The sequence below is a fragment of the Nanorana parkeri genome, unplaced genomic scaffold, assembly GCF_000935625.1.
Source record: "Nanorana parkeri isolate BGI_ZX_2015 unplaced genomic scaffold, ASM93562v1 scaffold1092, whole genome shotgun sequence".
NCBI classification, from domain to species: Eukaryota; Metazoa; Chordata; class Amphibia; order Anura; family Dicroglossidae; genus Nanorana; species Nanorana parkeri.
The window spans coordinates 453,804-476,294 of record NW_017307360.1 but is presented as its reverse complement, the minus strand read 5'-3'; the positions used below and the strand labels follow the sequence as shown (position 1 = coordinate 476,294).

The 22,491-nt window shown below is 41.9% G+C and overlaps 1 protein-coding gene across 1 annotated transcript in view; it reads right to left on the bottom strand.

Moving 5' to 3' along the window:
- Positions 1-4,742: 4,742 nt before the first annotated feature.
- The window catches only part of PLEKHH3 (pleckstrin homology, MyTH4 and FERM domain containing H3), an 81,049-nt gene continuing 63,300 nt past the window's right edge, over positions 4,743-22,491 (bottom strand). The window contains exons 6-13 of the mRNA XM_018567784.1: positions 20,242-20,365; positions 16,343-16,640; positions 14,970-15,177; positions 12,239-12,375; positions 10,974-11,094; positions 10,323-10,787; positions 6,822-7,013; positions 4,743-5,182 (exon numbers count right to left, since the gene is read on the bottom strand). Coding sequence (XP_018423286.1) covers positions 5,069-5,182; positions 6,822-7,013; positions 10,323-10,787; positions 10,974-11,094; positions 12,239-12,375; positions 14,970-15,177; positions 16,343-16,640; positions 20,242-20,365 — 1,659 coding nt within the window. The 3' untranslated portion in view covers positions 4,743-5,068. The remainder of the gene's footprint in view (positions 5,183-6,821; positions 7,014-10,322; positions 10,788-10,973; positions 11,095-12,238; positions 12,376-14,969; positions 15,178-16,342; positions 16,641-20,241; positions 20,366-22,491) is intronic.

Here is a 22,491-nt window from a genome sequence, read left to right as displayed (position 1 = left end):
ATGCTATTTCCTTTAGGTGGCTGAATAGAGCGCAGGAAATAAAGTGTAAGTTGCTGATGGGGCCTCCGTTAAAGAGAATCTGTTCCTTTAGCCAACATGGTCAAAGCACATGCTCACTTTAAATGTAGAGGCTTTTTAAAAACAAATAATTTTCTGTTCAGTCTAAAAAGGCAGCAATGGTTTATGTTAAGGCGTATCTAAGCCCAAAAACAAAAATGTAATATACAGCTAGCCCTCAATTTAGACTGGCGTTAGGTTCCTGAGGGAATGGTTGTAAATAGAAACCGGTGTAAATTGAAACCCAGTATATAATGTAAGTCAACGGGAAGTGAGGGAGTTATGTTTCAGACCTTTCTCAAAATTTACATAAGTGATAAAATACAAGTACATTATATTTAAAGCTGCTGCAGGAGCTCACACAAGGAGCTTTAAATAAAATGTACCTGCACTATGTTACTTATGTCAATGAGAGAGGCTTGGAACCTAACTTCCTCACTTTGCACTGACTTACATTATTTACTGGGTTTCGGTATACACCAGTTTCCTTATGGAACCGTTCCTTGTTTTGAGAGAGGTCTGGAACCTAACTCCCTCACTTCCCATTGACATACATTATATATTTGGTTTCAATTTACAACACTCCCAGAAAAGGGTGCCATTTTTAATTGGTGAAAATTGAACCGTTGTAAACCGATGACCACCTGTATTGCAGTCCTTAGATGGGGTGGCTGCATTCGTTTTCTTTTTCTCAGGCCTATTTACATTTGTTTTCACCTGGCAATTCTACAAATAACCCTTCTTGTCCTTGAGTTACTTCGCTTACTCTTCTACATTATCTATGGGGGGGAGCCACTGTTGTCACACAAGGCCGGACTTCAAACATGTCTGCCTTTGTTAATCTTCAATCCAAGAAAGATAACATTGTTTGTGTATTAAGTCCAGATCACAGGAAGTGACAAGGACACTGCATTTATGGCTATTTATTTAGGATCAACAGGGATTTTTCATAGTTGATAAAAATGAATGCAGCCCCCACATCTAAGGACTGTGTGGCTGTGATAGATGACATTTTTGGGTTTAGTTATCTTTTAATTCCTGAATGTATAGTGATTGAGACGGGGAAAGATGGTGTCCCAACTGCAAAGATATGTAATACTCTAGAATGATGACATCCACTCGATCAACTCCCACCTATATTAAACCCTGGTTCTTCTACTCAAAATATGTGGCAGTCCAGGAACAGTATATAAAGATGGCAGCAGCATAATCCTATTCAAAGCTCATAAACCTAACATAAAGGTATATGTGTAAATGTTTTAGCAGCTCATCAAACCTGAAGATAACCAGACAGAGAATTCCAGTCCTGGGAGGAGAGATTGTGATACACACAGCTGTTTCCTGCACAGCAACACTTTTACAAAACTCTGGTGAAACTCCTTTAAAGTGTATTTCCACTTTTGCAGTTAAATTGGGATAAGGCCTACTTTATATTTGTTACATGTTCTCATTCACATAGTAGAATTTTAAAATATATTTAAAAATTGCTGCTTACCTTTTGTTTTTTTTATACTTGCTTAATAATTTTACCTAGCTGTCACCTTCTATGTAATGTTAAGGAGGGGCTGGGGAGTAAATATTTACCATAATTAACCCAGCCTGTACTGTGACGGAAGATCATATTAGGGGTAAAGATATTGGTGGTACATTGTATGTTAAAGTAGTATTAGGCTCTCAAATGTTTTTTCCAAAATAAATTCATAACAAAGAAATATACATTATCCAGCAAAGTATTTCTTTACTTTTTTTTTCTTTTAGTAATGTTTCCAAACAGCTCCAACTCTCTCAGGTTGGCTTCCCTAAGCTTCCTGTCCAGTACAAGATCAAAAAGGATAGCACAGTCTCCAGCAGCTGTCAATCTACTAGCTTAGAGAAAGGAGAAGGGAGGAAGGAGGGGGGGGGGGGGGGGCAGCAAGCAGATATGGAACAGAAAGTGGAAAGAAGCAGGTCGTCACTGAGTAAGAGCAGCGTAAGTATCCATGTCTTTGAACAAATGACATGCTGCCCAGGTTTTTAGGTAACGGGGCATGCCTTCCTTGTCATAGAAAATGTGTTCCTCCATATTTGCTGGGGGGAGGGGGGGGGGGGGGGGGAGCAGCAAGCAGGGAGTGTCTTGCCTCTTGCCTTGCTGTACCTGTGTGTGTTTGTGGAGACACACACAGCTTACTAGCACACACAAGGGTGGCTCCAAAGGAACCCGCGAAGACCGTAAAACAGGATATCAGGGCCAGTGCTCAGGGTACAAGTTGATTCTACAGGAGACTAAAACTTTTAAACATCAAGAAGTAGCACCTATTGTAAGTGATTTCATCAGCATTTGAAAACATTTTGACTTTATTATGAATATTATTTACTGTACTTTCCCTTAGTTAGCCCTCTATGAAATAGGTCAGGATAGCCTGCAGCCTACCCAAAGGCCTGCTTCAGAAAAACGTGAAAGGATAAGATAAAAAAAAATTATTTGTTTTTTAGGTATGCTATGTAAATGAGAACTCATAAAATATATATATATATATAAATCAAACTTTAAAAAAAAACCTATTCTATATGTATATATATATATATTTCTTATGTTTGACTGCAAAAGTTAATATACACTTTAAGCAAGGCATACACTGTTAGAGTTCTCTGGTTCAGCACGTCAATCAATCAATGCCTTCATCCATGGATGAAGGCAGTATGCATGGGGGAATCTCCACTGCCTACTATTGTATTCAGACAGCCGCAGCCCTGGCAGCTGTCCAAATACTCGAACAGTGACTGCATTCATTGGACACAATCACTGTTTGGCTGACAATTTCTCACCCGGCTCTGTCGATTTTTAAAATGACTTTAATCGAGGATGTGGTCGATGGTGTTGACAGGCCTATCCACAGCTTTAATTTCAGCCAGTTCAGCAGGAATCACATAGAATAACAGGTTGCAGTAAGCTTCATAACAAAAATGTATATAATGCCGAATATCTTGAGTTTTGAACGTTTCCTAAACTTTACATATAGAACTGTGACTGGTATAAGTACCTTTTTTGCATAAAGGTGAATTCTATTTTAGGGTGACTGGTCCTTGAAATGCTAGTCCACCGAAAGTGATTGGTTAATTGAACATTAAACCCTAAAACCGACAAAATGGCAAAACATTTAAACATAACGGAGTTGGTTTACTACAGTAACACACATTCTCATTGCAAAGTGAATTTTCACTTATATTTGTGCATGACATGAAGTAAAGGGACAATTCACCCAATCATGTGCAAGGAAAATTTTTAAAAAACCTGGATTTTTGCTTTTACATGATTGCATGATGAAAGTCAGCACAGTTTCTCCTCATTCGCTTAGCTAAGTGAAAATTCCCTTTGTTATACTCCTTTAGTAGATCAACTTCAATGGCTAGAAGAGATGGCTTGTATCCTCGCCCCGGTGTGTTTTACACCCAACCGCTTCCAATAAGTGTATGTTGCCTTTTGCCCCATAACATAATAATATGCAGATAAGCGCAAACGTAAAAACAAAATAGATAACTTAAAGTGCTTTTGAAACATAAACTTTGTTTTTCCCTTATATAAAGCATGTTCTTAAAAAAAATAACATTACTTCTCTTTAAACACAATGCTGGACAAACATTATTTATAAAATCATGAAACGGATATGCTGCTTTACCTCCCTGGAAACATTCATCTTTTCTGCCAGTGACAGAGATCCTGTTCAAACATGAACTCCTGGATGAAAGGACTCAAGATCGGGGTGAGATGCTAAACTGAACTAAGCGCTCTATTTATAACTGTTTTTATACAAGCTTCAAACAACTATCACCCAAGATTCACACTTCATCTGCATAGAAAAATGTGTGAATATTGGGTGAAAGCTGCTGTTTTAGTCTTATGTAAATACACTTACATATAGATCATTAAAGAAGTATTAAGCTCTCAAACCTGTTTTCAATAATGAGATCAATATACAGATCAAAAACATTCCCCAGCAAACTATTTCTGTACATTTTTGCCCAAACTCTTACAGTCATTGAGGGGAATTTATCAAAACTGGACCAGACAGAATCTGGAGCAGTTGTCCATGACAACCAATCAGCTTCTATCTTTAATTTTTAAAGCTTAACCGAACAAACTGGAGAGAGAAGCTGATTTGTTACTAGAGTAACTGCACCAGATCAGATTCTTTCTGCTTTAGTTTTGGTTGAGTTGCCCATATTGAGTTTTCAAACAACAGGCTCCAACTCTATAGGACCCTGCAAGGGAAAGGAGTCACCCTAAAACAGGAAGTCAGGATCAGTGCTCAGCTGATTCTGCAGGAAACTAGAACTTTGAAACCTCAAAAAGCAGCATCAATTGTAAGGGATTTAATCAGCATTTGAAATAACTGAAAAACATTTAATATCACTTTAAGTGTATTACACTCCCATCTGTGCCTCCTCTGCAGGTGTAAAGTTTGGAAGCTGAGTACATTTATACTCTCCGCACAGTGTTCTGCAGTCTGCTAAAATTAGTTGTTGGCCCCATAGACGTCTATGGGGATTTTACAGACAACTGACAACCTGCCAAGCAGCATGGCAGCAGCATGGCAGCTTAGGTGTGCCAGCTCCCAAAATGTACACTGGCACTGGGGACATGGAGGTAAGTGTCATGTATATAATTACATTGAAGTCACCCTGATCTAGACACCCTTCCATCCTGAAGTCCTTTTCTGGTGGTATATAAATATGCTATATATATATTTCTGGCTGTGTAAATGGTTGAATTATATAAGAAAACAACATGGCAGGACCTGAGGGGTGCTACGGAGGGAAATCGTTTTTTGGTTTGATGGAAAGCCCAGTATTCACATGTTGATGTCTGCATATGACACAGTCTTATCTGCTTTCAAAACTGTAAGTCCATGTTTACTCATGAGGGCAAACCAAGCAGTCGACCGCTAGCGTTAGGTCTCCTCTCATTTGCCGATACAAGGACGTGCACAGGCATTGGCAGCTGTCAGATATGAAAGGTACCAGGTAGTTCAGATCACACCACCTCGCTTATCTCTTCAGATACATTGCTGTCGCCTTCTCCTGTCATGTGAGGCCCAGTACTGATACAGGTGAGGTATGTATTAATCAGCTGAGCAATCTCGTCCACCTGACAAGAAAAGAGTAGACGTAGGTCATTCATTCATTAAAGTAGAAGTAACATTTTTTCCCCCATATAATTGTATTTTCACATTGTTCCACCTTTTTTGCATCTTTGCTCTGCTGATCTCTTGCAGCCTCTTTGAGCCACTTTATGTCTATATTGTAGTGACAATGTAGACCATGAGTGCACAATGCCGTCACTGTTTAGGTATTCTGACAGCGGCACACTCGCCCAGCGGGAGATTCCTTTATCCACGCTGTTTAGCGTAGATGGAGGAATCTGTTATTTTTCTTTTGTTCAGCCCACAAGCAGGTTGAAGGAAGAAATAAAACAGTTTATGGCTAGCTTTAGACTGTCCTGTTTTCTCCACCTCTTGTCCTAGAGACACCAGGGTGTGAATCAAAAGCTTTTGAAAGTGAGATGCAATCACCTGATAGACCAGGGGTGGGCAACTCCGGCCCTCCAGCTTTGCTTTAAGTACAAATCCCAACATACCTCTGGGAGTCATGCCTATAATTGCCAGTCTTGCAATGCCTCATGGGATTTGTGGTTCCACAACAGCTGGAGGGCTGGAGTTGGCTGCCTCTGCCTTAGACAGTTGTCAACGGAACAAGTGACTCCATTTGAAGGATTCCCCTCACAACCTGTACAGGTGACAACTGTAACAATTTAAATTTGCCATCACTTTCCTGTGTATGTCACGCTTGGCTTTGCCCTCTCCCACCTACAAACCCCCCTATCGGTCAGTAAGGCCACCACAGGCATATTAAAGGGGTGTAGGAGGAAGTGGAGGACAAGCTCCGCTTTTCACTGGGTTACTGATTTTTGTCATTGATTGCATTTTGTGTTTGTGTCTCTTGTTGTCAGCTCAGCCATTATACAGTAAGACCCTCTCTTGGCGTTCCCATGGGTTTGTGTTTGTGTCTCTTGTTGTCAGCTCAGCCATTATACAGTAAGACCCTCTCTTGGCGTTCCCATGGGTTTGTGTTTGTGTCTCTTGTTGTCAGCTCAGCCATTATACAGTAAGACCCTCTCTTGGCGTTCCCATGGGTTTGTGTTTGTGTCTCTTGTTGTCAGCTCAGCCATTATACAGTAAGACCCTCTCTTGGCGTTCCCATGGGTTTGAGTAGGACCACACATGGTTCTACTCGAATCCATTACCATGATAGTGTAGGAAACTCAGATTTTATTATTTATTTATTATTGGTATTTATTTAGCACTGACAATTTACACAGTGCTTTACATAGTGCACGTTCACATCAGTCCCTGGTCTTGAGGAGCTTACAATCTACAGTGCTAATCTCACATGCATACAGGGCCAATTTAGACAGAAGCCAATTAACCCACCAGCATATCTTTTGAGTGTGGTACCCAGAGGAAATCCAAACAAGCACAAAAAGAGCATGCAAATTCCTTGCAGATAGCGTCCAGACCGGGATTCAGACCTAAGTCACAGTGATCCCCGTTTTTTTGCACCTCTTACATGCCCCTCCCTTTGCTAGTCATAAATTGATTGAGCAGCTACCATTCTGTTTTGTCTCCATTGATTATTCCTACAAAAATCCCTTTGCATCTCTGTTGCTCCTAGTAAAGAGAACTGACAATAGTCACTTTAAAAAAGACAGGTTAATCCGCATATCTCACCTTAGAAGTTTCAAAGGTCATTTCTTTCTCTCCCACAGACACTTTAAAAGTGGAGCTGTCTGATACCCCAAAAGATGTGATCTGTTTGTATTGAATGTTCTCGAATGGCTCCACTTCTCCCTGCTTGTACAGGCTCAGGGACGAGGCGCTGACACCCAACCACAGCCGCTGTGAGAAGTTCCCTGCTGAACTCTGGGTAAATGATAAAGAATGGAGAAACACTCAATTACATTCTTAAGAATGATACAATATCAGATCATCTACTAGACAACAGAACACATAGAACTTGTTTCATAGAGAAGAACACTAAACACCAAAATGTCTGTGGCCCATTTCTTTGGCTTTGCTTGACACAGGCCATGCAAAGCTGCCTGTAAAGAACACTAAATACTCACCTTTCCTGCCACCCTACTGCTGAACACCTCTCTGATCAGTAAAAATGGACCCTCAAAGTCAGCTAGGAAACCAACACGTTTTGAAGTGACGATCTCCAGGGACCCCTGCAATTCTCACTTGTCCTCCTGCTGACCTCCAAATCACCACTGTCTCCTGTAATGACATAGCGCTAACCAGGAGGAACCACTGAGAACTGTGTGGAACCCAGAAGATGGACACCTACTACTGATCAGAGCAGCGTAAGCCAGGTACGTAAATGAAAAGTTAAATAGCCCTATTTCTGTAGATGTTTTGGGTAGGTGCTTTTGTATACATAGTGACTGTTTCCATAATGTAGTACTTTGCTTTAGGTAATAAATCAATCTAAGCTAATCTCTGCACTACCACTTGAACCTGAACAAGTCACATAAAATGTTGCAACCAACCTACTCCGTGGTCTGCTGATACCTTATTGCATACACTAAGGCCTCCTGCACACGGGTGTCTGTGGATTCCTGCAGAAAACCTGTAGATTCTTGTGTCAGTAATCCGAGGTGTGCGCATTCAGATGCGGCCACTATGTCCGTTTAAGTTAATGACAAGGTGACAGCGGCCGCATCTGTCCATCACTGTCTGCTTGTAATCGTACATGGTATGACGGTATGTGGATCGAGAGAGATGCTTTTCTCAGGAAGCAAGCTCCCTGCGTTCCGGGACAAACATCTCTCCCAATCCGCAGGTAATAGTTCCATGTACAATTACATGCAGTCACAGACAGATGTGGCCGCTGTCTCCATGTCATTAGCCTGAATGGGCACACTGTCACATCTGAAAAGGTACACGTGGGATTACTGCTGCAAGAACCATCAGGTTCTTGAGGCAGGAATCCTCAGACACCCATGTGCATGAGGCCTAAGCTGGCCATACACTGTCCTCCCGGCCCAAAATTCAAGCAGTGTGTGGCCTCCTCGCTCAAAAAAAGTAAAGTCTTGAATCAACTTTTGTCGAAGGAGCCAGTCCAAAAAAATCTCAGCTGAACAGTGACTGCAGCAAAACCACTGCCGTTACTGTTTGAGTATTCTGACAACACTGCCATACAATTACTATTTTGCCAAAAGTATTGGGACGCCTGCCTTTACACACACATGAACTTTAATGGCATCCCAGTCTTAGTCCGAAGGCCACAAGAAGTTTGGAGGTCTGTAGCTATTGACTCTGCAGAGAGTTGGCGACTTCTGCGCACTGTACGCTTCAGCATGCGCTGACCCCGCTCTGTCATTTTACGTGGCCTACCACTTCGTGGCTGAGTTGCGGCTGTTCCCAGTTGCTTCCACTTTGTTATAATACCACTAACAGTTGACCGTGGAATATGGATCTGTTGGGGAAGGAGCAAAGGGGAATGCTATAGACCAGGGATATGCAAACTCCAGCCCTTTAGCTGTGGTAAAACTACAAATCCTATTACACAACTGCCTCTGGGAGTCATTTCTGTGGCTATCAGGGTCTTGCAATGCCTCATGGGATTTGTAGCTACACCATAGCTGGAGGGCCAGAGTTTGCCTACCCCCTGCCACATCCAAGATGGCGGCACCCAGCAGCAGTCTCATGATTTTTGGATATCTACACAAAGGAATTTACAGGTAAATAGCATGCATACATTACGTTAAATGCACATGTAATTATATGCGAAGATTGTTGTTAAAAGGAATGGTTTGGTGAAAGGGCCTCTTGAGGTCATTTGTTAGTACAATACATATGAATAGCAACAAAGTTACATAGGTTAAAAAAAGACACAAGTCCATTGAGCTCTAACAATAGACAGAAATGAATACAAAAATACATTAAAAAACCCCTATATAAAGAACCCTATATTCACCATTGATCCAGAGGAAGGCAAAAACACTCTTATAAAGCATGGTCCAATTTGCTCTAACAGGAGAAAAATCCTTACTATTAGCTTAAAGCATTCATGTTTTCATTCTCTGGTGTTACTACTTATAAATGTTAATAGCCAGTTATATTCTGTGCATTTAGAAATGCAATTCATTTTGTTTTAAACAATTAACTGAACTATCTAGAACTAGTTCCCGATGGAGTTTATTCCACACACCTCTTACTATAAAAAAGCCTTTCCGTAGGCGGAGGTTAAATCGCTTTTTCTCCAGACGCAGAGTGCCCCCTTGTCCTTTGCAGTGACCTTATAGTGAATAATTTGGCACCAAGCTCACTATATGGACCATTTATGTATTTGTACACGGTGATCATGTCCCCCCTTGATCGCCTATTCTCCAGAGAGAACAAATTCAGATCAGCTGATCTTTCCTCCTAGCTGAGCTCCTCCGTGCCTCTTATGAGTTTAGTTGCCCTTCTCTGCAATTTCATGATATCCTTTTTGTGAACTGGAGCCCCAAACTGAACTGCATATTCCAGATGAGGTCTTACTAATCTTCTAATTTGCCCCTGTACAAAGGTTAAAGAGATTTAACCTTTGCACAGGGGCCTATTATGTCTCTCTATTTGGAGTCTATATCCTTTTAATACTAGAAAGGATTTTGCTTGCTAGACGCTACAGCCTGACATTGCATGCTATTATTGAGTCTATGGTCTACCACAGGGGCCCTCCAGCTGTGGTGAAACTACAAATCCCATGATGTATCTGTCTCTGGGAGTCATGCCTGTGAGAATCTTGCAATGCCTAGTGGGATTTGCAGTTTCACCACAGTTGGAGGGCCAGAGGTACACCACCCCATGTCTACTAGAACTCCCAGATCCTTCTCCATCATTGACTCCCCTAAATATACTCCCCCTAGAGTCCTAGAGTGTATAAAGCATGTGTGTTTTTAGTCCCCAAGTGCATAACTTTACACTTATCACTAAATGTAATTTGCCACATAGTTGCCGAATCAAACAGTGCATTCATCAGGTCTGCTTGTACAATAGAAGCATCTTGTAAGGACTTTATTCCACTACATAGCTTGGTGTCATCTGCAACCACAGATTTTGTGCTTTTAATTTCAAACTCTATATAATTTATAAATAGGTTAAAAAGTAAGGGTCACAACATTGAACATTAGGGTACACCGATAACATCAGACCAGTATGCATTGTTAATCACTACTAACTTACCATGTAGAAGTCAATTTCAAACAACGTGGATCCATAACCCGACCACTGTTTCACTATAGCTAAATATGAGGTCATGACCTCTGTTCTCTCCATGCTGTTAAGGGCCTTCCATTTGTCTACAATAGCAGACATCATATTGGCCCCTTCCTCTTTTACCCGACCCTTGAACTTTTGGCTTTCTTCAGCCTTCTGTTTAACCAGGGAATTGTTCCACAGCCCATTGGGGAGAGCTCCAGAGAAAAGGCCTTTGTGAAAGCTGGGGCAGGGAGTCCTTGGTGTTACAGGGGGTTTACTGGATGCCAAGACACGGGAGTGAAGAATGTAAATAGGGAAGAGTTCCTCTAGCCGTGGAAATGGTGCATTGGGGGAAAAGTCACCATTGAGGAATTGTAGACGGAGAGCAGCCAGTGACTGTAATGTCTCTTCATTTGTTGGTAAGTAACCTTGGATGACTGCTTCATGGACCTGTAACAAATAATACAATTACCCCTTGCTAATACTGGAAATGGAAAGTCTAAATGGAAATTATACATTTCAAATGGTTTCTTCAGGTAGAAAAATACAATAGACCCAAGTGAAGCATATGGTGGCCAATGGAGTCTTGTATCATTTCATGAAATAGGTAAACACTGATCAGAGAGGAGACAATACCTGTTCAAAAAGGAAAGAGTATTCCATACTGTCTTTAGGTATATCCTCCAGGTCAAGGAAACAGTACAGCTTGAAGTACAACCTCCATCTTGTTTCAAACCCTTTATCTTTACAGGTAAGGCTATAAAAAAAGAAAGACTACTTTAACCAATTTAGTAACAAAGGGATGTGCAACATAAAAACAAGCTGTCATGCTCCACACAGACCAAACTTTTTTTACTCTAGCATGAGAATATGTCTGCATTCTATGACATGTATTGTTGTCCTCCGATCACTGCTCCACTGTAGCAGAAAATCTTTAACCTCCATCATCTACAAGTTTTTACCCCTACTAGCCTATGTTCAGAGAATGGTACATAATATTCCTACTTAAAATTACATTAAACCTTCCTTTCTTTTTTTTGTATATAAGGTTGGCACAATCTGTTCTTATTTAAAAAAAATCAATTAAATTCTACGTTTTCGAGTGAGTCCACGCATCAGTGTCTTTCTCGCCCCCTGCACGGGTGCCGCCAGCAGCTAAGTGGCTGCTATGGAGGCACCCGTGCGTGCGAGTTCCCGCAGTGGCTGTGTGCGTCCATAGACACACACAGCCCTGTGGCAGGCCACGCCCCTCCTCTCCACAGCTTAATTGACGGCAGAAAGAGCCTATGGCTCCTCTACCCTCAATCTCCTCCCCCAGAACCAGGAAGTTTAGGACAGAGGAAAAAAGGGAGGCAGGCACACTGGAAACATTAGGCAGCAGAGATGCCACTCTGCTGTCCGCCCCACCCACAAATGCCGCCACACGCTGCCTTATTATAGGGACGGCCCTGGATTTGTAGTTCCACCACTGTTGTAAATCAATCTGGGACCTTCAGAACATGATATGTCATGACAGAGTCTAAGATTACCATTTGTAATGTACCTCTAAGCACCTTACAAAAAACGTTGGGGTGGAGGTTTGTCTAAATGCATGTTTCTGCTGAAAAGCTGGAACTCTGAAGATGATCCGGCCATGGGCCTTGAGTGTTTACAGGCAGAAATGCACTGGAAATTGACAAGTTCTATTTTCAAATGTTTTAACTATACATTATCATTCAGAATCAAGCAAAGTAACATCTTTCACTGGAAGCAAACAAATATACAGATGAACAAGATGTGTGCACAATTGTCATATCACATATATTAACACTAAGCTTACAAATGATACAGCGTTAAGTCCTTATATATGTTATTCCCTGTCTGCCCTCCCTCTGCAACCCCAAAAATAAAATTCTATTTACTTTTCAAACCTGGTGAGAGTGTCAGCGATGATAGTGGCTTTGCCCAGTGCTTGCTCATATTGGTTGTTCTGCTCGTAGAGGGCAAATAAGTTTAGACTGGAACTCAGATCGAGTCTTTTCATCAGCTCAGCAACCAGCTGTGTGAAGGGACAAAATGGTGAAAGCATTGTAATGTCATTCAATGACCGCTACAGCAGCTTGATGTATAAATACTAGAGGAAGGAACATGTCTATGTTACCTAAAACAGCCAATGATTACCTGGTTCTTTATTATAGATCTAAAAAGTGATTTCTAAAATCTAACTGGTTATTATGGGCAATGCAGACACTTTCCTGTTCTTCAGTTTTCATGAAGAAGACAGTTATTACAAAAGGAACTTTGTGAAGAGAAAACCACACTCAGAAATACTTATTTAAAGCCCAATAAAGGTAAAAGACAAGCAAAACATGAAAAAAGTATACTATTTAAATAAATAATGGTAACTCCCAGCTGTAGGCAGCCTCTATTTCTAGGTTTAGTATGAGTGTGGAAGGGTTAGAACCTCTGTCAACTTTCATTTACATATATCAGCCTTTCTCAAGGCTGCTCTGGCACCCTAGGGGGGCCTCAAAATTTTCACACACCTTTGCATGGTGCAGGGGGGCTGAGCACCAGCACCATGGAAACAAATGACGCTAATCTCGGGAGGGTGAGATCCATCCAGAGAAGCTTTTGATGTGAAGGGGGGCTTGTGATGTGATGAGGGGCTCCTAATGTGGGGGGATGTGAATAGAGGGGTCTTTGGATGTGAAAGGTGGGGGTCTGATGTGAAGGGCAAAAACTACTTTTTTTGTGTGGTCCCACATGTCATTTTATACATTTACATTTTAGACTGGAGTGCCTCGAGATTTTTCTTACTTTTAAAGTGTACCGTGACTGAAAAAGGGTTAAGAAACGCTGGCATTTATATCCAAAGACATGTGGCACACCATACACATAATCCAATCCCAATGTGAACAGAAAAGGGAGGAGGGAAGAAGTTAGCCCATTATTTATTGCTGAGGTATGTAATCCTGCGTGTACAAGATGCAGAAGAAGTAAAAATAAGAAATGACAGATGCGCCACTCAACATTCAAGAGGATACTTCTTCCATATAATGAGGTATAACATTCTTGATTGTGAATCATTTAAAACAAAACAAGCCAACACATTTCAAAGATCTGCATCAGCTTCATCAGGGCTATGCAACAGTGTAAATGGACATATGTGTAAGATGAAGTGCTACACTAACTAGATTGGTTTTGTGGAATAACAAAACTGAAAAGTATAGTTTACAGAGAAAAGTTCCGAAGAGTGTGAACCTGGCAAAGTGTAAGTGTCAGACCCCGCTCTGCAGGAAATTGTGACAGATTCTCTTTCACCATATTTTTCACTTCTCCTGTAACTTTTATAAATTGATTTCCCCTCACTTCCTGTCTAGTTACACAGATGCCACAGAGAACAGGAAGGAAACACGAGTTTCCTCTATGGGGACAGAAACTGTATTTAAAGTCAAACAGAAAATGATCAGCATTTAAAACCTGACAGATGTTCTAATTCTTTCATACTCTATCCAAAACTAAAAAAACGTTTGGCTGGAGATGAGCATACATATTTACAGAAACAAAGGTCGCTTTGCCATTTTTGTGTAACTCTAAAATTATCAGTAACTTTATAATACAGATATAAACAAGCTAGAGCACTGCCTACCCAAGCCCCCCACCCGCCCCCCAGGACTATTCCACCCTCTTGTTTCCGCACATTAGGGTTGTCCAATAAAAACATTTTAAAAAGCCAATCAGATGATTATATAATGGGATATTTACATCTGTGACTTCATTACAAAAGTAGACTTCTAAAGTGTGACATAAACACAGGATATGGTAATTTGAAAATGTTCTCCTTCCATTTACACTGCTCAAAATGTGGTACTGGCAAGAGCTTAATACATTCATCTGTAATAGGGTGTTGCTTGCATCTCTAATTGAGACTAATTGAGCTGCCCCTAGAAATGTCTTAATTACAAACACAAGCTCTGTAAAATGGATACATTTCAAATGCCTTTTTGATGGGTAATTCCAGTTTCCCAGCCAATGTGGGAAACTGAAATTACCCCCACAATGGCCCCTGTTCCTGTTCCAATGTTACCTGTTTGCCTGGAATTCAGCTTTAATCATACACTTACCTTACAATACTATGTATATGTTTTTTTATCACACTGATGCCCCCAGTTAGCATTTACAAAATGTTTTTGATGAGCAGTGTTAAAGGAGAAGTATTGGGAGAGTAAAATGTACTTTTCCCAATACTTGGAGCAAGCATTTTATACTGCAGCTGTCACCCGCCGGCTCTATAGATCGAGAACTGAGCGATCATGTGACTGCTGATCGCTCAGCTCACAGTCTTCTCCCTGCAGAGAGCAATAACTGTTAGTTACCACTCCCCACAGGTATTCTCCCCTCCCCACTCTGTTCTTGTAATGCTCATTGGAGGGACAGACTAGGGAAGGGTGAGCACAGCTGACTCTAGAGAGGTGGAGTCAGCTGTCAATGTCAGCATATAATGGGTAATAGCCTGCTATATGCTGAGTTTTGGGTCACAGGAGGACATTAGTTTAGTTCTCTTTTAAGTTATCATTTACAAACAGTGACAACAAATGTCCTTTAAACATTTGATTAGCTGGCAGCTATTAGGGGCTAACCAGGGCTTACCTCTTCAGCAGTGGTGTGAGAAGTGATAGGAACTTTACAGACACCAGATCCAGGGTAGTATATAGTGCATATCAGTGCCTGCCTCTGAATAAGTACTGAGATCTCCTCGTAGGATGGAACATATTCTCGTTGTTTCGTCTTCTCCAGAGATGCTAGGATGAAGTCAGCGTACTTCTCCATTTCTGTGTCAGGGAAATGGGTCTGAGTTCTAGACAGAATAATGGAACATTGGATTAATGAACTATAATAAAAATCACTCTAGCCTTTGATTGAAAATTGTTATATTCACTAGAAAATGGGGGCTATTCAACTTCCTCTGCTCATACTGTGTAAGCATGTAAATATTGTTCTTTTATGGGCATATTGTAGAGAAGATTTGGTAATAAATACTTCCCCAGAATTGAAAGTGTATGTCCAGGCAAATGTATAATTTTTTTATATGCAAAGTGCTTTCTTCAATCATTACAGTCACATACATTCTAACTCGCACCTCTGTTTAATTTCTGCACTTCTTGCCGTTTAAACCTGCCATTATGCCTCATTTGACATCACTTCCTGCAGAGAACTGACAACGCTGCAAAATTGCTGCTCAAATTCCAAATTCAAATTCCAGCAGCATTGTCACCCTCTTGTTGCAGTGCATTTGCTCTGGACAACTATGGTGTGTTGACATATCGGGACATACAGGAGTGTCAATATATAGGAAGGACACTGCCTAATAAGCTCTTTCCCTCCTTCTAAGCTTTGTTTAGCCTTGGGAGCAGCAGAGGGATGTAAGTGGGTTGCCAGAAAATGTACTCCAGGGCAGGAGGATGAAGTGAGATGGAAGCACATCAGTCCGTTATTATCAGTTTGTGCAGCGCTTTACAGTACAGTTACAAAACATTTAAAGACAAGAGTGTCAGGAGGGCCCTGCTCGTGTGAGCTTCTAAAAGAAAGGGGCAAGTGACACAAAAATTAATAGCTGTGATATTGATGATGAGCTGATGCTGAAAGTAAAAATTCAGTTTTCAGGTAGAGGCAGCATAGGCTTCTCTGAAGAGATAAGTGTTCAGGGATCACCTAAAGGCAGAGTAGGAGATAGCTGGACAGGCTGGGGTAGGGATTTCCAGAAGATGGGAAAGGCTCTGGAGAAGTCCTAAGGTGAGCATAGGAGCAGGTCATGAGGGAGCTAGGGAGCCGAAGGTCTAGAGAGGAGTGAAGAGGACAGTTTGGGCGACAGGCCACTTGCTGCTGTAAAAGGGGATTTCAGCAAGGTCAAAAGAACAATAATGATGATTTAGAGCTCAGAACCTAACTCTGTTCCGGAGATTTGTTTGCCTAACGCTGAAATAGTCTAATCATTTATAATTCTCATTATATTAATATCTTACCTGTGTAGGTGGGACTGGAGAAACCGGAGGACAGCGGGGCTAGGCAAGTAAGTACAACTCATACAGGTAAGTAGCTGCCAGTATCTGAGGTTAGACAAACTACCAGGTTCTGGGGGGTCAGTGGTCTGCTTGATGACTTGGCAGTAAACCTCGTCTCGTAGAGGTCGAAGGTCTAGGCACGTTTGGAGGACCCCCTGCATCAGTGGTACAGGGTCTCTTTCTATCTCCATTTGTTGGAGGGAATTGAAGAGCTTCACTGCCTCATCCCGCAAAGCTGTGTAACCCTTGATGTTATGGACTAGAAAAAAAAATGAAATAAAAGAGTAAATAAGGTCAGCCACTTAAAGGAAAGCACTTTAAAAACACAGTTTGATTAAAAAAAAAAAAAAGCTTTGATAATAATAAAAGGAAGGTGAAGGAAGGGATAGGATGGGGAGGGGAAGCAATGAAAGGAGAAAGGAAGGCAAAGATAAGAAGGGGAGGGAAAAGGATGAGAAGAGGAATGATAGCAGAGGAATAAAATAGGAAAAGAAAGGTAAAAAAGGCAGGGGAATAAAAAGTGAGAAGGAAGTTGCCAAATCCAAAAAGAGTAATATTTGCAAAATAAGCTAAATCACAATTTAGAGCTATTTCTGACAACTTTGAGGGCCCATTTACATCTTTGCGCTGTGAGAACACTGCATTAATGCAACATATATGCGTTGCGTTTACTCCCGTTCCCATTTTGAATGGCATCCCAGTCCACTAAGGCAACACACTTGCTGGTTTGTTGCTGTAAAATAATTGTGACATGCCTGATTTCTAGGGTGTTTCGGTTGATATTAATGTTTTCACACTACATAGGGCCCAGACGGGTCATTATTCTGCTGTGCCCATAGCTGAGCTTCTTTAATTCATCATGAAACAAATGGCCGCTACACCGCCTCCAAAACTGTGGTCAGAGTCAACAAATGCTGGTACCTCGGTGCTGTGACTTCATGCCTTTCTCCTAGGTTTGTTCCTGACAAGGAGTGACACTGGAGCTCAACCACTAAGGGCCACAGAAGTGACCTTGTGGTCACATCAACAACGTGACCACACATGGGAATGACAGCAATGGTCAGTGGATTACTGTATCCAGGGGCGTAGCTAGAAATCCCAGGGCCCCATAGCAAAATTTTGTAAGCCCCCCCCCCCAACGAAACGCCCTGCCCCCATTTTAATAGAAATGCGCTGATCAGCATGTGCTGAAACGTGAATAAACTGCCAAAAATGCTCTTTCAAAAATCGTGCAGAAACCACGGTGAAACGCTTCCGCCCTGGTGTGAATGGCACCTGAATGAAGCCTAACACTTTACTTTAATACTGCCACACCATGAGAGGCTGAGGAAAGGGGGATTATAAAAAAAAAAGAAGGAACGCTAAACTGTAAATAAGCGATTCATCTTATACATGGTTTTTGCGCTGTGTTGGTGTTTGTGTTGTGATAAAATGATACAGGAGTATATTTAATTACAACACAAGGTATCACAACGCACGGGAATGCGTCACAAAGCTTTGCCATGCGCTGCCACAGTTAAATTAATGGTTTTTTACAAAAGAAACTCTCAGTGAATGGGAAGCACTCAGTACAGAGGCTTCCCATTCATTCACAAACTGCTGATAGTAAGATATTTACTATCAAGCAGATTCTCAATGGGGAAAAGCCTCTGTACTGAGTGCTTCTCCCCATTGATAACTTAATGAATGAACAGGAGGTGATGTAGATCACCTCCTGTTCATTCATAACTGGGGACACATGGTACTATGTGTCCCCAGTTATTTACAAACACTGGAGTGATCAGACGATCACTCCAGTGTTTGTGCTGCACACGGAGGATCGGTAAATATCAATGATACTTACCGATCCTCCGCTCGGCCACGCACACAGCTGCTGTCATCCTGAAACTGACAGGAGGACAGCGGCTCTGCTCTCCTCCCCGCTGCGCTCGATCAAACCGCAGGAGGGGAGCGGAGCCACTGTCCTCCTGTCAGTTTCAGGACGGCAGCGGCTCCTCCGCTGTCCATTTTTTTTCGGATCCCCACTGCCTCAGCCCATTCAAGCGGGGGAGAGCAGCGGAGATCCGGGCCCCCCCCAGTGCCGCGGGCCCCATAGCGACCGCATCGGTCGCTATGGTTGTAGTTCCACCACTGACTGTATCATTCCTAGTCATAGCAACATGCAGGCATGCAGTATGGTTAATGAACACTGACACAAAGACAGACAAACTGGAGACTAACAAAAAAAAATACAAAATACAAAATTGTAAAAAGTGGACATAACAGTATGAGACTGGAAACAAGAAGAAAGGGGTTAAATAGAGTAGTGGAGGGTCAGATGTAAGAGCAGTATAGAACATCAACAAGGGAAAAGTAAAAATACTTCAGAGACAAAATAAAAAGAAGAGGCTTGACAAAGCTATAGGATGGGTGAAGGAAAATGTATTTTTAGCTGGCGCAGATCTGAAGATAAGGGAGAAGAGCTGCAAGTTTAATATTTAATGTGGGACGACTGCTGATTTTCTGCCAGACTGAAGGGTGGGAATAAGGACAAGGGATCAAAGGACACAGAGTGAATAAGGCATTTCCAAACGCCACAGCGTCTACTGTCCCTGTTAACAGACAACAGTTTGATTCTTCGTGGCCATGGGAATTCCCCTCAAGACTAACAGGACTTGCGGAAAATGACCCATTTGCAGATGATACACTGGGAGATTACCAGTAACTGGTCCCTGCACTAGACACACTTTGTCTGTGTTTATATAACATCACCAAGAAAGTCTAACTGTAATTGTCATTCATCATACATCAAACACACAACATTACCAAAATAAATAAAGGTCTGTTCATTCCAGAAAGGCTTTGAATGCCAGGCGCAGGGCGTCAGTTAACCCAGAACCCAGGGGAAGGGGGCGAAGGGGTTGACAGCTCCGGAGTTAGGGCAACCAGAGCTTTTTTTTTTAATACAGTAAACTCCCCATTATCCGACATTTAAGCAACCGGCACTCTCAAGCAACCGGCAAATTATGTCCTCCATATATTTGCCAGTTGCTTGAGAGACATGTGCAACCAAAAAAATTCTATGTTCACATCTTGTTGCCGGCCAGCGTTCAGATTCCGTAGTCAGGAGCTGAATATAAACAACTTGGAGTAATAGCCAGCCTGCTATTGGCTATTTTAAATTGCAGGCTGGCTATTGCAGTCACCCACTTAGCAGGAGTGGACATGAGAGATAACTTTCTCTCTTAGGTCCACTTCTCTGCACCGTGAGCAGGTGCAATAGCCAGATTGCTATTGGCTATTTCAAATTGCAATAGCCAATAGCAGGCTGGCTTTTGCACCCGCCCACTGAGCAGAGGAAGAGACCTGAGGGAACACTTTCTCTCTCGCGCTGCTCTGTTCAGTGGGCGGGTGCAATAGCTAGCCTGCTAATGCAATTATAGCCAATAACAGGCTGACTATTGCCCTTGCCCACTGCCCGCTGTTTACATTCACCTGCCGGCTGCATAATCTAGCCGGCAGATGAATTGGTACCTACCGATCCCCATGGGTGCCAGATAACTGGAAGTTTACCTACCAGCTTGGGGACCATATAAAAAAAAATTAGCCCAAAGTTGGATTTGAATTAATTTAATGGTTAGCGTTATTATCTGTCAGTCTCAGGACACTGGGTTATATTCCCACCAGGGTCTGCATGTATATCTGTGCTAGGAACATTACATTGTAAAGTAGTGATCGGAATGCTACTACATACTCTGTATGTAAATGTGATGGAATATCGTACAGAAAATAAAAAAAATGATATACAGATGGATATCAGTCATCTCTGGATGGTGGATAGAATCACATCTGCGCCACTTAAAATGCAATTTCACACTTACAAGAATGATCATCGGATCCGCAGGGAAAGGGTAAAAGCGGTGCATATAGAGGACTCTTTGTGTGACGCAGGATGGGGTTGAGCTTGTAGATTTCATCCACGTTTTCCTGGTTAGACTGGTTCTCCTAAACAGGGAACAGAAAAAAGAAGAAATAAGATTTTCTTTCCCACGACGTTGTCACAATCATGGCCAGGGACTGGTGTTGCACATTGTGAATATGAGGAACATATGAAAGATTGTGTAACTTCCTACTTGCAAAACTCCAGATTAGGTTCAGATTTCTATAAATATCCTCTTTCTTAAGAGCTTCTGTATGTAGAATAACTGAGATTATTTCTCATTTCCAGTCATTAAAAAGGAACATTTCAAAGCGCACTACACAAGGGAACATCTTCATGTATGCACTGAAAATGAATAGAGGAGTACAGAACTGTATATGTGATTGGAAGTCTTTTCAATGTTTCAAATCAAATTCAAATTTTTATATCAGTTCTAAGAGTACTTGTCGCCCTCTCCTACGCTATCTGCAGGAGGGGACTAATACTGAATTCACTTATGTGAACACTTAGGGGGGGGAATACATCAATTTTGTAGTGTGCATATTGGCATATTTGACATGCAGCAAATTAACAATGTAAAAGGACTGGTGTGGCACCAGAAGTGCCAACTCACATTAAAAGTGCTATGCAACAGTTTCTATAAGGCCTCATTGACATGGGGACTTATACCATGTTCTGGGATCCCTGGAACAAGAGCGTACGAATTCCTGCTTCAGGAATCCCAGGTGCCCTCATTCAGATGCAGCTGCTGTACCCATTCAAGTAAATGGCAGGGTGACAGTGGCTGCATCTGTCAACGGCAGCCTGCATGTAATCGTGCATGGTATGATAACATGCAGTTCAGGATAGATGATTGTCACTGGATGCAGGATAGATGCGTCCAGCGATAATCATCTATCTGAAACCGAATATATGACAGATGCGGCTGCTGTCACCTGGTCATTTACTTGAATGGGTACAGTGGCCTCATCTGAATGGGGACACCTGGGATTCCTGACACAGGAAGGGGTCACTGAAGCCTGGACACCAAGGCCAAATTTAGCAGTTTCGTTTTGCATTAGTTAACCTCACGATACTTCTGTATTATGCCTACCAAAAATATTTTTACAGTTGTTATGTGTAGGCTTTGATACACACGTCAGTCCTGTATGGTCAGTAAACAAGTGCGTATATTTTAGATTTGTAGATATTAGGCATTTACCAGTACAATGCCTACAATTAACGGGGCGCCCTGGGTCATGGGTTACTGTAGAGCAATCTATTGCTAATGGGTTAAATATAAAAAGCTGAGAATCTGCTGGCTTAATGAATAACACATACTTCTAGGCTAAAAGTTAAGTGTGCTTGGAAAGTGGTGAAAAACAAAGATCCAAATCTGTAATCAGGGGCCATCCGATCATTTGCCTACGCACATGTAAAAAAAGGATTGGCTGGCTGTACAACTACTGATTTCACTTCACAGCCCACTACAGAGGCTGCAGCACAGAAGAAAACAAACCCAAACCCGCAGGATTGTTTTCATCTTTCCACTCCATTACCAAAGTGGCCTCGGCAGTGAAGAGGTTAAAATAGACCAGGATTCGATCGGTATGGCTACCAATCAAATCTTATAGCCTTCCCACGGCAGTCTGCAGTTCCCTTCCTGGAGACTTATTTATTCCAGGTATTTATAGAACACTGGCAATTTAAGCAGCGCTTTACACAGTCCCTATCTCCCATGTATACATACACAGGAGCCAAGAGTAACTGAAAGCTGGAAACGTTAAATGTTTATAAAAGTTCTCTCAGCACTGGGCACTTGCTAAAAGAACTTTTATATACTGATGGTGGATGTGAAGGGGTTAGGTACCTAAATTGCGGTTAAAAGCATGAAGAAATCAATTATTTCAAACGCTTACTTGCAGAGCTTTTCCTTTCCATAAATAATTTGTATTAATTTGCAATTCACCATTCAAGGTGCTAGAAAATTTGACTACTCCTGATAGGGCTGCAACAACTAATCGACATAATCGATTATAATCGATTATTGAAAAAGTTGTCAACTTTTTCAATAATCGATTAATCGGCTTCCTGATCAGTTGGCACTGTTCATAGCTCCACACGCTGTGCACCGCACCTCCTCCCCACCTCACGCTCGCCGCTGCCAGACCCGCTCGCATCCACGCTCCACACGTCGCACCTCCTCCCCCCC